This window comes from Chlorocebus sabaeus, chromosome 14 (genome assembly GCF_047675955.1).
Source record: "Chlorocebus sabaeus isolate Y175 chromosome 14, mChlSab1.0.hap1, whole genome shotgun sequence".
Taxonomy (NCBI): domain Eukaryota; kingdom Metazoa; phylum Chordata; class Mammalia; order Primates; family Cercopithecidae; genus Chlorocebus; species Chlorocebus sabaeus.
The window spans coordinates 25602933-25615627 of NC_132917.1; the positions used below are offsets into that span (position 1 = coordinate 25602933).

Consider the following 12695-nt stretch of genomic DNA (forward strand, 5'->3'; position numbering starts at 1 on the left):
GCTACTGCACTCCAGCCTGTGCAACAAGAGCGAAACTCTATCTCAAAAAAAAAGAAAAAAGAAATCACCGGTCGGGACCGGTTCGAGACCAGCCTGGCCAACATGGTGAAACCCCATCTCTACTAAAAATACAAAAATTAGCCAGGCACGGTGACGTGAGCCTGTAGTCCTAGCTACTTGGGAGGGTGAGGCAGGAGAATTGCTTGAACCCAGGAGGTGGAGGTTGGAGTGAGCCAAGATCACACTACTGCACTCCAGCCTGGGTGACAGAGCGAGACTATGTCAAGAAAGAAAGAAAGAAGAAAGAAAGAAAGAAAGAAAGGAAGGAAGGAAGGAAGGAAGGAAGGAAGGAAGGAAGGAAGAAATCACCTGGAGGTGCTCATTTAAGTTCAAGGTTGCAGTGAGCTATGATTGCACTACTGCATTCCAGCCAGGGTGACAAAGCAAGACTCTGTCACAAAAGAAAAAATAAAAGCACTTATCATTATCCAACATGTAATATGTTTTCTTGATTAAAGTATTTCTCCCAACCCTAGAATGTAGGCACCATGAGGACAGGGACTTTTTTTTTTTTTTTTTTTTTTTTTTGAGACACTCTCACTCTGTCACCCAGGCTAGAATGCAGCGATCTTGGCTCACTGCAACCTCTGCCTCCTGGATTCCAGAGATTCTTCTGCCTCAACCCTCTGAAGCAGCTGGGATTACAGGTGTACACCACCATGCCCAGCTAATTTTTTTGGTATTTTTAGTAGGGATGACGTTTCGTCATGTTGGCTAAGCTGGTCTTGAACTCCTAGCCTCAAGTGATCCACCTGCCTAAGCCTCCCAAAGTGCTGGGATTACAGGCATGAGTCACCACACCACACCCAGCCAGGGATTGTCTTTTCTGTTCATTGCTGTATTCCCAGCACTTAGAACATTACTTGGAACATATAGGTAACAAGTGCTCAATAAATACTTGTCAAATGAATGAATGAATGCGCTTGCAAGAGGTGCGTTTGAGTTCCAGGCAGGAAGAAGAAAGCAGAAGAGGAGAAAAGGATGATGTCTATATCAGGAAAGCAAAAACTTTTCCAGAAATCCCTAGCAGATTTCTACTTACATCTTCTTAGCCAAAACCATGTCACATGGCAACCCATTGCTATAAGAGAGTCTGGGAATATGAGTATTTTTACCTGGGCACACTGCCCTCCTTGAACAAAATTATCTTTTAAGGAAGGAGAAAGGGAAGAATGGATATTGGAACGGCAACCTGTAGTGTCTACCAATGGGTTTATCCTGGACCTGATCAAGCAGAATCTGAAGATGATAATTTCTTTTTTTTGAGATGGAGTTTCACCCTCATTGCCCAGGCTGGAGTGCAGTGGTGCGATCGAGGCTCAATGCAACCTCCGCCTCCTGGATTCAAGCTATTCTTCTGCTTGTAGCTGGGATTACAGGCACCCACCACTACATCCATCTAATTTTTGTATTTTTAATAGAGACCGGGTTTTCACCATGTTGTCCAGGCTGGTCTCGAACTCCTGACCTCAGGTGATCCACCTGCCTTGGCCTCCCAAAGTGCTGGGATTACAAGTGTGAGCTACCGCGCCCAGCCAAGGATAGTAGTTTGATCCAGGTAACTCTTGGACCACATCGTAAGAAAAATGGCCAGGGTAGACCAGGCGCGGTGGCTCACGCCTGTAATCCCAGCACTTTGAGAGGCCAAGGCAGGTGGATCACCTGAGGTCAGGAGTTCAGGATCAGCCTGGTCAAGATGGTAAAACTCTGTCTCTACCAAAAAAATACAAAAATTAGCTGGGCATGGTGGTGGGCGCCTATGATCCTAGCTACTCAGGAGGCTGAGGCAGGAGAATTGCTTGAACCTGGGAGGTGGAGGTTGCAGTGAGCCGAGATTGCTCCACTGCCCTCCAGCCTGGGCGACAGAGCGAGACTCTTGTCTCAAAAAAAAAAAAAGAAAAAGAAAAGAAAGAAAAAAAAGGAAAAAAAAAGGAAAATAAATTTAAAAAAAAAGGAAAAAAAAGAAAAGAAAAATGGCCGGGGTAATAAAATGAGCCCAGATTGAATTTTTTTTTTTCTCTCTCTTTTTTGAGATGGTGTCTTGTTATGTTGCCCAGGCTGATCTTGAATTCCTGGGCTCAAGCAATCCTCCTGCCTTTAGCCTCCTGAGTAGCTGGGATTTCAGGCATGTGCCACCATGCCCAGCTCCAGATTAAAATGTTCTAAAGTCATCCTCCTGGGTGATGGACACACTGGTGAAGAACATCTGCTGTGCTGGCTGCCCAGAGCCCATTCAACTCCACTCCTACTCCCATCATCTTTTTTGAGAAATACTTTTATTTCCACCTCATCCCTCCCCCATCTGCATTGTTACAGCCTTGGGACTCTTGGAGGTTTTGTTTGTACATCATATTCCCACCCACCTGACCCAAACTGCTAAATCAGAGTCCCATTCCCATGAATTTGGCATTGGGACTGAGATGCTAAGTCTCTCCGGATGGCTGGATCATGTACCCAGAGAGCTGCTAGCAGACACATTTCTTATATCACGAACTGGAGCAGCTGAGGACAGAGTGCGAACCCCACACAGAAGGAGGTGTGATGAAACAGAGAGGGTCTTTGTGGTGTTTGAGTCCCTGGTACTAGGTCATTCCTGAGACCTGGGTCTGTCCTTGACCTTGTGTGTGACAGCATGCCTCTAGGTCAGGCCAGCTTCAGTGATTCTTTAGTGGTGGCCAAGAATTCTAACTCACACTCACCCCATCCATCCTAAGCCAAGGGGACAGAGGATAGTGTTTTCTACACCCCAGCTCTAGGTTCTGAGAACAAAAAGAAGCAACTCTGTGGAGAGCAGGCGTCCGGTTTTGGAGGAAGAAGTGAAACGTGGCAGTTTCCTTATCAACGAACTATCAACAAAAGACCAAGAGGCCTGGGTCAAGGGAGAGTTTCTACCCTCTGGCTGTTTCTGTGGGGCTCAAGAAAACCACCTGCTGTACAGGTGATCCCACTCCTAACGGAGGAGTGAGTGGTTTTGTGGTTTTTTTTGTTTGTTTTTTTTTGAGACAGAGTCTCACTCTGTCACCGAGGCTGGAGTGCAGTGGCACCATGTCGGCTCACCGCAACCTCCGTCTCCTGTGTTCAAGCAATTCTCCTGCCTCAGCCTCCCGAGTAGCTGGGATTACAGGTGCCCACCACCACACCCGGGTAGTTTTTAAAATATTTTTAGTAGACGTGGGATTTCACCATTTTGGCCAGTCTGGTCTTGAACTCCTGACCTCAGATGATCCACCTGCCTCGGCCTCCCAAAGTGCTGGGATTACAGACGTGAGCCACTGCACCCGGCCTGAATGAGTGGTTTTACAATAGGACTTCTAGGCAAGGGTCTGCAGATCTGGTCTAATGCCCAACCTTGCCCTTTGAGATAAATCACTCTGTCCTCTGTCCCTGGCTGTCACCACTTGGGAACCATGTATAGTGCCTGTCAGTTTTCCTGAGGCACATATGGGCTAGAGAAGTTAGTGTGGTAAAGAGGGCAAAACATGGGTTCTAGAGTCTGCAAGTCCAGCTTCATCACATACTGGGTCTTTAGCCAGTTAGTTAATTTCGCTTACTTCCATCTCTCAATCAGTCACCATAACCCTCTCACTAGGAGAATGAAATGAGTGTGAGTGTGTGTCTGTGTGTGTGTGTAAAGCATCTTACACAATACCTAGCAAATGCCCCTGAAGTAGCAGAGCCACTCCAGCCCTGGAACCCTGTTAGAGATCGGGGGAGAGCCTGGCAGAGACAGGACGTCCCTCCAAGAAAACCGTCAGAATAGTTGGTTTACTGCCTGATTTTTGCAGCAAACTTTAGTGCTCCCCTAGGAGTCAGGGTTCAGAGCTTTTTTTGTTCTTTTTTTTTTTTAGCAGTAACTAATTTTCATTTCCTGTAAGACCTCCACACTACAGAGAGCTAGTGGCTAGAACCCAGCAGGAGGGAAAAGAGGTCCTGAGAAGAGAGGATAAGGGAAGCTAGTCTTTCTTTTTTTTTTTTTTTTTTAAGACAGAGTTTCACTCTTGTTGGCCAGGCTGGAGTGCAATGGCACAATCTCAGCTCACTGCAACTTCCACCTCTCGTGTTCAAGCGGTTCTCCTGCCTCAGCCTCCCGAGTAGCTGGGACTACAGGCGCCCGCCACCTCGCCCGGCTGATTTTTGTATTTTCAGTAGAGACAGAGTTTCACCACGTTGTCCAGGCTGGTCTCGAACTCCTGACCTCAGGGATCCACCCGCCAAAAGTGCTGGGATTACAGGCGTGAGCCACCGCACCTGGCCTAGTCTTTCAAGTTATTGTAATTCAGCACCCACCAGGGGCCAGGCACATCTATGTGGTTTACATGCATTCTTTCCTCCTTTAACCCCTTTGGTGGATCAGTGAGGGCACAGGGAGTATGACATTCACAGCTAATCTGGACACCACTGAGGCAGTTCTGAAATCTGCTAGTCACTCAGAATTAACTGGTTGGGGACGACCAGCCTAGAACACAAACAGCTGCTGCCACAGCCCTGGCACAGACTTCCAACTAGTGCCTGGGACCTGCTCCTCAGCCCTATTGGGCAAACAGATCTCCGTTTATTAAGTAACCAGTTCTTTTCCAAAGTGCTGATAACTACAGCTGGAATCCATATGCTCTTTTCTTCTTTTTCTTTTTTTTTTTTTTTTTTTTTTTTTTTTTGAGATGGAGTCTTGCTCTGTCACTCAGGCTGGAGTGTAGTGGCACAGTCTCGCCTCACTTCAACCTCTGCCTCTAGGGTTCAAGCGATTCTCCTGCCTCAGCCTCCAGAGTAGCTGGGATTACAGGTGCATGCCACCACACCAGGCTAATTTTTGTATTTTTAGTAGAGATGGGGTTTCACCATGTTGGCCAGGGTGGTCTCAAACTCCTGACCTCAGGTGATCTGCCTACCTCAGCCTCCCAAAGTGCTGGGATTACAGGTGTGAGCCACTGCGTCTGGCTGATACACTCTTGAGTCCCTACTGGAAAAACAAGGAAGAGAGAGAAAGGAGAAAATGAAAAAGGAAGGGAGTAAAAGAAGGAAGAAACAAAGGGAAGAGAAGGCAGGCAGTCAACTCCGTGACGATACTCATTCCTTTATTGTCAACTGTGGTGATTGGAACAGGGCTGGGGCCTGCAAGCTGCCGGCAGCACCCAGCTGCAGGTACATTTCAGCTCAACAGAGAGGCCTCCATCCTAAGCCAAGGGGACAGAGGGGAATGTTTTATATATATATTTATATATTACATATGTCCCGTATAGTCATATGTATAGAGTGACAAGAACGGGCCACTGCATTGTTAACTGTTGTCCTAAATAAAGACCATAGCAACACACATGAGAATTTGGTCCTAATCAAGGCCCTTACTTTGTCAATCAAATATTTGATACACCAAAAGGAAAAGGAGAGAGAGACAGAGAGACTGAGATCCAGCCACCCCTGGTGGCCCTGTTCCCAGCAGATCTTACGCTGAGTGTAGAGTGTCCCCTGTGGAGGTAAACACGCACACAAACACGCACACACATACACACGTACACAAAACCGCAGGCAGGAGCTCCTCCTCCGACCATACCTTGGGCCCAGCCCTCGGACTGGGGGTGCTGATTTGGGTATATTGTGCTATAAGACTGTGAGCAAGGAGTGACAAGACAATGCAAAGGCGATGTGTCCAAGTGATGAATGGGGTGATACGTGCTGCTTCGTCCACAAACGAGAAAGAGGTCAGTGGGAGAGGCTGCTCAACTCAGCCCTGGAGGTCCCCCTGCACTCAGGCCACCTGGTGGATTTCTACACACAACTCCTGTCCCAGCCACAGTCGAACCTCTGAACTGAATCCTGAGTCTCAAATAATCTCTTGGGCTCTGATGAAAATTGTGATTTCCTGGAAGGACAGGAGCAAATGGCAACTGGGTGGCTCAACCCTCTAGTCCGGTAATGAAGCAGAAATGACAGTGTCGCTGAGTTAAATCGGACCCAAGCTTGATCCTCAGAGCAGAACTTGAACGATGTAAGAAGGGTTCACTTCCTGAAGGAAAGAGAATAACCCCTGCCACCACCTCCCACAGCCCCCATTTCAGGCAGACTCGTCAGTCTCACGGCTTCACCCCAACGACAGCACTCTTTATATTCTAGGAGCTGGAGACTCGCACTATTAGGGCACTTTGAAATCCTAACTCACTTGCTTTTTTTATTACCTCTTTACCCCTCCACCAAAATAAACACTTAAAAAGCCAGTCAATGAACATTAACCGTTTTTTTTTTTGTAGAAATTTACTTATCACTTGAGATACCCGGAAACATTTTGGGCCATCACAAAGGAAGGTAAGGAGTATCCCCCAGGAACCAATTTGCATAACTAGTGAATAAAGGATCTATTTTCAACAAAATAATACTTTAAAAATGCAATTCAGAAACAGGGGTAATAGGCAAAGCTGGAAAAGATTGTGCCTGGGCTTCTGTTTCCTGTGACAGATGAAGGGAAAAAGCAGTAGATGTTGATATCTTCGTTTAGACAGGGGTAGAATGACGTTGACTCCTCCCTCTGTGAATGGGGTCTAGGCAGCTACAGGGAGAAATGATCAAAGCAGGCAGGAGCAGCCTCTCGAAAATGGGGAGTTGCCTTGAGGGCCTGTCGATCAAAATGACTCCTCCGAGGGGACAGAAACAAAGGGATTTGGTGGAGGGACTTCCGTTGATGACTGTTCAAGTTGTCTCAATTGCTGTTCCATTTCCTGCAGGTTCCAAGGTGATGGTCACTGGCTGGTCCACAGTTCCCATCCAAGGTGGGCAGAAAGCAGAGTCTGGGCAGCTGTGAGTTCTTGTCGAAGCTGAAGAGCATGAGCTATGTTGGCGAGGTTATTAATGTCCTTGAAAAGGAGCCCAAGAGGCTGTATGAGGTTGTCTGAGGCTCAGAAAGTGGAGAGTAGGGCTGTGTCCACAGGGAGCAGAGGCCCAACACTGTCAGGATGTCTCTTGTCCTCAGGGAACACCAAGCAGTTTCCTAGTCCCAGAAAGTGCTCAGGGGCTGCTCGCCATCAGTGTGAGAGAAGATGGAGGTTATGGAGTGCGGTGGGTAGAAAAGGGACTGTCTTCTCAGGCACTGGCTACCTTCCCTTCTGGAGGCAGCTGACAGGGGAACAAGCCTGAGGTCTGACTGGGGGAGCTCTCAAGTCAGAAAAAAGGGAGGCTATGCAGTGACCATGGTACGCCCAGACGGCTCAGGCGAGGGCATCTCCCCAACATGAACTGAGCTCCACGAATAAATAACATGAATTAAATAAAGGAGGCAAAGAAGAGCAGGCAGAGGCACTGTCTGCCAGATTCTCACCCCTGCACACACGCACACGCACATGCACGCACACGCACACGCACCAAGCGGCAGATGAGATGAGCCAGGGTGGCTGCCCCATCCCAGGAGTCTATTGGATGGGCAGCCTGACGTGATGGTTGTCACTCATGGTCCGCCACTGCTGCGGGGTGCAGAGAGGCAGAGGCCAGGGAGGCATGTGTGGTGGAAGGTGGAGGCCTCTGAGGACTCTGGCACCTGCAGGGGAGATGAGGCAGGAGAAAGGGGAGGTTAGGGAAATGCAGGAAACAGGAAAGTAAGTCCTCTTCTTTGCCCCATCCTGCTGCTGCAGGAACCCCTCCAACATCCCCAGTCACCCCTTGCCCTTCCTGCCCTTTGGGCACCAGCAAAACCCTCTTTAGCATCACCCAGCCCCTGCAGTTCCCCTGCCTCCTGGGTCCAGTGCTGCCTTGGACCATGGAGGTACTGACCAGGATCTGGACTTTCGGACTTTAGACGTGGAAGGTCTCTCCAGAAAGCTGTCCAGCCGCATGAGCCTCTCCATGTGTAGCGCACGAGGGTCTTGTTCTTGGTCGTGAGAGAATTCCATCTCAAAGACAGCTGGAGGGGACACGTCCAACTCCAGAAACATTATATTTTCAGCCTGTGGTGGGAATATCATGCCAGAATTGAGCAGTGCCCGGTCACTGTGCCTTCTAGGGACACAGCCAGTCTTGGGTGTAGCAGGGCTGATGAGGTGGTTAGGGGAAGCAGAGGCTGTGAGCATCCCCTCCCGTAGGCTCTTTTCTTTTTTTTTTTTTCTTCTGAGATGGAGTGTCGCCCAGGCTGGAGTGCAGTGGTGCAATGTCGGCTCAATGCAACCTCCGCCTCCCAGGTTCAAGCAATTCTCCTGCCTCAGCCTCCCAAGTAGCTGGGACTATAAGGTGCCCATCACCATGCCCAGCTAATTTTTGTATTTTTAGTGCAGACAGGGATTCACCATGTTGGCCAGGCTGGTCTCGAACTCCTGACCTCAGGTGATCCACCCGCCTCAGCCTCCCACAGTGCTGAGATTACAGGTGTGAGCCACCTTGCCCGGCCTTCCTCCCATAAGCTCTTTCTCCCCTCTCCACTTCTTACCCTGTACCTGGGGTGGGACCCCATTGCCATGGCAACCCGAGCATACTGGCTGATAGGCCTCTTGTAGCCCACTGCAGATGTTGGCCGCTTCTTCATCTGGCTGTTATTGCTGTAGGGAAGAGGCTATATTAGAAAGGATTTCTGTGGAATACAAACAGCAAATGACATCATGAGGATGTAAATATCATTCAGGTAGCCAGAAGGTCCTACAGACTGCAAGTTCTGGAATTTTCTTCTCCTTGTTCTAACACAGCTTGACAACTGAAGCTAGTGCAGTTGTCCCCTTCATCCGTGGTTTTGCTTTCCACAGTTACAGTTACTGTGGTCTGAAAATAGGCAAGTACAGTATAATCAGATGTTTCGAGAGAGAGACACCACACCTGCATCACTTTTATTACAGTATATTGTGTTTTTGTTGTTGAGATGGAGTCTTGCTCTGTCACCCAGGCTGGAGTGCAGTGGCATAATCTCAGCTCACTGCAGCCTCCACCTCCCAGGTTCAAGCAATTCTCCTGCATCAGCCTCCCAAGTAGCTGGGATTACAGGTGTGTGCCACCACACCTGGCTAATTTTATTTTATTTTTTCTTTTTTTGAGATGGAGTTTCGCTCTTATTGCCCAGGCTGGAGTGCAATGGCATGATCTCGGCTCACCGCAACCACCGCCTCCTGGGTTCAAGTGATTCTCTGTCTCAGCCTCTCACCTGCTCAGATTAAAAGGCAGGTGCCACCACGCCTGGCTAATTTTTTGTACTTTTAGGAGAGACAGGGTTTCTCCATGTTGGTCAGGCTGATCTTGAACTCCCGACCTCAGGTGATCCACCCACCTCGGCCTCCCAAAGTGCTGGTATTACAGGTGTGAGCCACTGTGCCTGGCCTAACACCTGGCTAATTTTTGTATTTTTAGTAGAGACGGGGTTTTATTTTACCACGTTGGCCACGCTGGTCTCGAACTCCTGACCTCAAGCGATCTGCCTGCCTTGGCCTCCCAAAAATCTGGGATTTATAAGGCATGAGCCACTGCACCCGGCCTTATTAGAGGATATTGTTATAATTGTTTTGTCTTATACATCTCATGTACCCCATAAATATATATACCTACTACGTACCCACAACAATTTTAAAAAATTAATAAAATTTAAAATAAACCTCATAGCATATATAGGGTTTGGTACTATCTGCAGTTTCAGGCATCCACTAGAGGTCTTAAAACGTATCCCCTGCCAGGTGCAGTGGCTCACGCCTGTAGTCTCAGCACTTTGAAAGGCCGAGACGGGTGGATCACCTGAGGTCAGGAGTTCGAGACCAGCCTGACCAACATCAAGACACCCTGTCTCTACTAGAAAGGTACCTATTTACCAAAAGAGGTACATATTAATATTTCTTCACTCCTGTTGCTTTAAATTGTTTCTGCAGTAGAAAGGACTGATTGAAGGCTGAAATGAAATTCAGTCTCACTTTAACTTGTAGCTTTATATACGTTTTTTTTTTCAGACAAAGTCTTGCTCTGTCACCCAGGCTGGAGTGCAGTGGTGCAATCTCGGTTCACTGCAACCTCTGCCTCCTGAGTTCAAGGGATTCTTGTGCCTCAACCTCCTGAGCAGGTGAGATTACAGGCACACACCACCACGCCTGGCTAATTTTTTTTTTTTTTTGGAGACAGAGTCTCGCTGTGTCACCCAGGCTGGAGTGCCATGGTGCGATCTTGCCTCACTGCAACCTCTGCCTCCTAGGTTCAAGCAATTCTCCTGTCTCAGCCTCCCGAGTAGCTGGAATTACAGGCAGCTGCCACCGCGCCCAACTAATTTTTTTTCTATTTTTAGTAGAAACGGGGTTTCACCTTGTTGACCAGGATGGTCTCGATCTCCTAACCTTGTAATCCATCCACCTCGGCCTCTCAAAGTGTTGGGATTACAGGCATGAGCCACCGCACCTGGCCTAATTTTTGTATTTTTAGTAGAGGACAGGGTTTCACCATGTTGGTTGGTCTCGAACTCCTGACCTCAAGTGATCTCCCTGCCTTGGCCTCCCAAAGTACTGGGATTACAGATGTGAATCACTGCACTTGGCCATTTTGTTTTTTGAGTCACAGTCTCACTGTCACCTAGCCTTCGTTTTTTTTTTTTTTTTTTTTGGAAATGAAGTCTCGCTCTGTCGCCAGGCTGGAGTGCTGTGGCACAATCTTGGCTCACTGCAGCCTCCGACCCCCTGGTTCAAGTGATTCTCATGCCTCAGCCTCTCGAGTAGCTGGTATTACAGGCACATGCCACCACATCCAGCTAATTTTTGTATTTTTAGTAGAGATGGGGTTTCACCATGTTGGCCAGGATGGTCTTGATTTCCTGACCTCGTGATCCACCCACCTCAGCCTCCCAAAGTGCTGGGATTACAAACATAGGCCACCATGCCTGGCCGGTAATTTTTAATTTTTAATAGAGATGGGGGGGTTTCGCCATCTTGGCCAGGCTGGTCTCAAACTCCTGACCTCAGGTAATCCTCCTGCCTTGGCCTCCCAAAGTGCTGGGCTTATAGGCATGAGCCACTCTACCTGGCCTATTTTTCTTCATAGGAGTTAGCATAATAAAAAGGTTAAAAACTCAGGCTTGAAATGAAAAGGAACAAAGTTAGAAGGCTCACATTTCTCAGTTTCAAAATTATTACAAAGCACCAGGTGCAGTGGCTCATGCCTGTAATCCCAGCACTTTGGGAGGTCAAGGTGGGTGGATCACCTGAGGTCAGAGTTTGAGACCAGCCTGGCCTACATGGTGAAACCTCGTATCTACTAAAAATACAAAAATTAGTTGGGCATGGTAGCACGCGCCTGTAGTCCCAGCTACTCGGGAGGCTGAGGCAGGAGAATCACTTGAACCTGGGAGGCAGAGGTTGCAGTGAGCTGAGATCCGGCCACTGCACTCCAGCCTGGGCGACAGAGTGAGACTCTGTCTCAAAAAAAACACACACACACAAAAGCAAAACAAAACAAAAAAACTTATTACAAAGCTATGGTAACCAAGATATTAGAGAACTTGTGTAAGACAAACATATAGATTAATGAAACAGAACTGAAACTCCAGGGACAGGCGCGATGGCTTACGCCTGTAATCCCAGCACTTTGGGAGCCCGAGGCGGGTGGATTGCCTGAGCTCAGGAGTTTGAGACCAGCCTGGGCAACACGGTGAAACCCTGTCTCTACTAAAATACAAAAAATCAGCCAGGTGTGGTAGCGTGTACCTGTAATTCCAGCTACCTGGGAGGCTTAGACAGGAGAATTGCTTGAACCCAGGAGGCAGAGGTTGCAGTAGGCAGAGATCGCGCCACTGCACTCTAGCCTGGGTGATAGAGCAAGACTCCGCGAGACTCTGTCTCAAAAAAAAAAAAAAAAAGGGCAAAGGATCTCAATAGATACTTCTCAGAAGATACACAAATGGTTGATAAGCACATGAAAAGATGTTCAACATTAATAGTCATATAGGGAAATCTAAATCAAAACCACAACGGGGACCGGGTGCGGTGGCTGACACCTGTAATCCCAGCACTTTGGGAGGCTGAGGCATGTGAATCCCTTGAGCCCAGAAATTTGAGTCCAGCCTGGACAACATAACAAGACCCCATCTCTCCAAAAAAAAAAAAAAAAATTGGCAGGGTATGGTAGCACACACCTGTAATCCCAGCAGTTCAAGAGGCTGAGGTGGGAGGATCACCTGAGCCTGGGGGGTCAAGGCTGCAGTAAGCTGTGATCACGTCACTGCACTTCAGCCTGGGTGACAGGGTAAGACCCTGTCTCAAAAACCCCACAATGGATACCACTTCAGATCCACTAGAATGACTATAAAGACAGACAGTAACACATGTTGGTGAGGATGTAGAGAAACTGGAACCCTCACACACTATTAGTGAGAATGTAAAAAAAAAGTTAAACATAGACTTACCATATAACCCAGCACTTCCACTACTAGGCATATACTCAAGAGAACTGAAAACATATTCATATAAAAACTTGTACACAAATGATCATAGCAGCATTACTTACGGTGAAACCCTGTCTCTACAGAAAAATAGCCAAAAAATGGAAATTACCAAAACGTCCGCCAAATGATATGTTGATAAACCAAATGTGGTATATTCATAGAGTGAAATATTACTCATCAATAAAAAGGAATGAAGTACTGATGAGTGTTCCAACATGGAGGAACCTTGAAAACATTTTGCTAAGTGAAAGAACTCAGTCACAACGGA

The 12695-nt window shown here is 47.8% G+C and overlaps 1 protein-coding gene across 1 annotated transcript in view; it reads right to left on the reverse strand.

Annotated features, from left to right (window-relative positions):
- Positions 1–6274: 6274 nt before the first annotated feature.
- The window catches only part of KIF3C (kinesin family member 3C), a 53160-nt gene continuing 46739 nt past the window's right edge, over positions 6275–12695 (reverse strand). The window contains exons 6-8 of the mRNA XM_007971255.3: positions 8462–8570; positions 7813–7985; positions 6275–7579 (exon numbers count right to left, since the gene is read on the reverse strand). Of these exons, the coding sequence (XP_007969446.1) occupies positions 7486–7579; positions 7813–7985; positions 8462–8570 (376 nt within the window). The 3' untranslated portion in view covers positions 6275–7485. The remainder of the gene's footprint in view (positions 7580–7812; positions 7986–8461; positions 8571–12695) is intronic.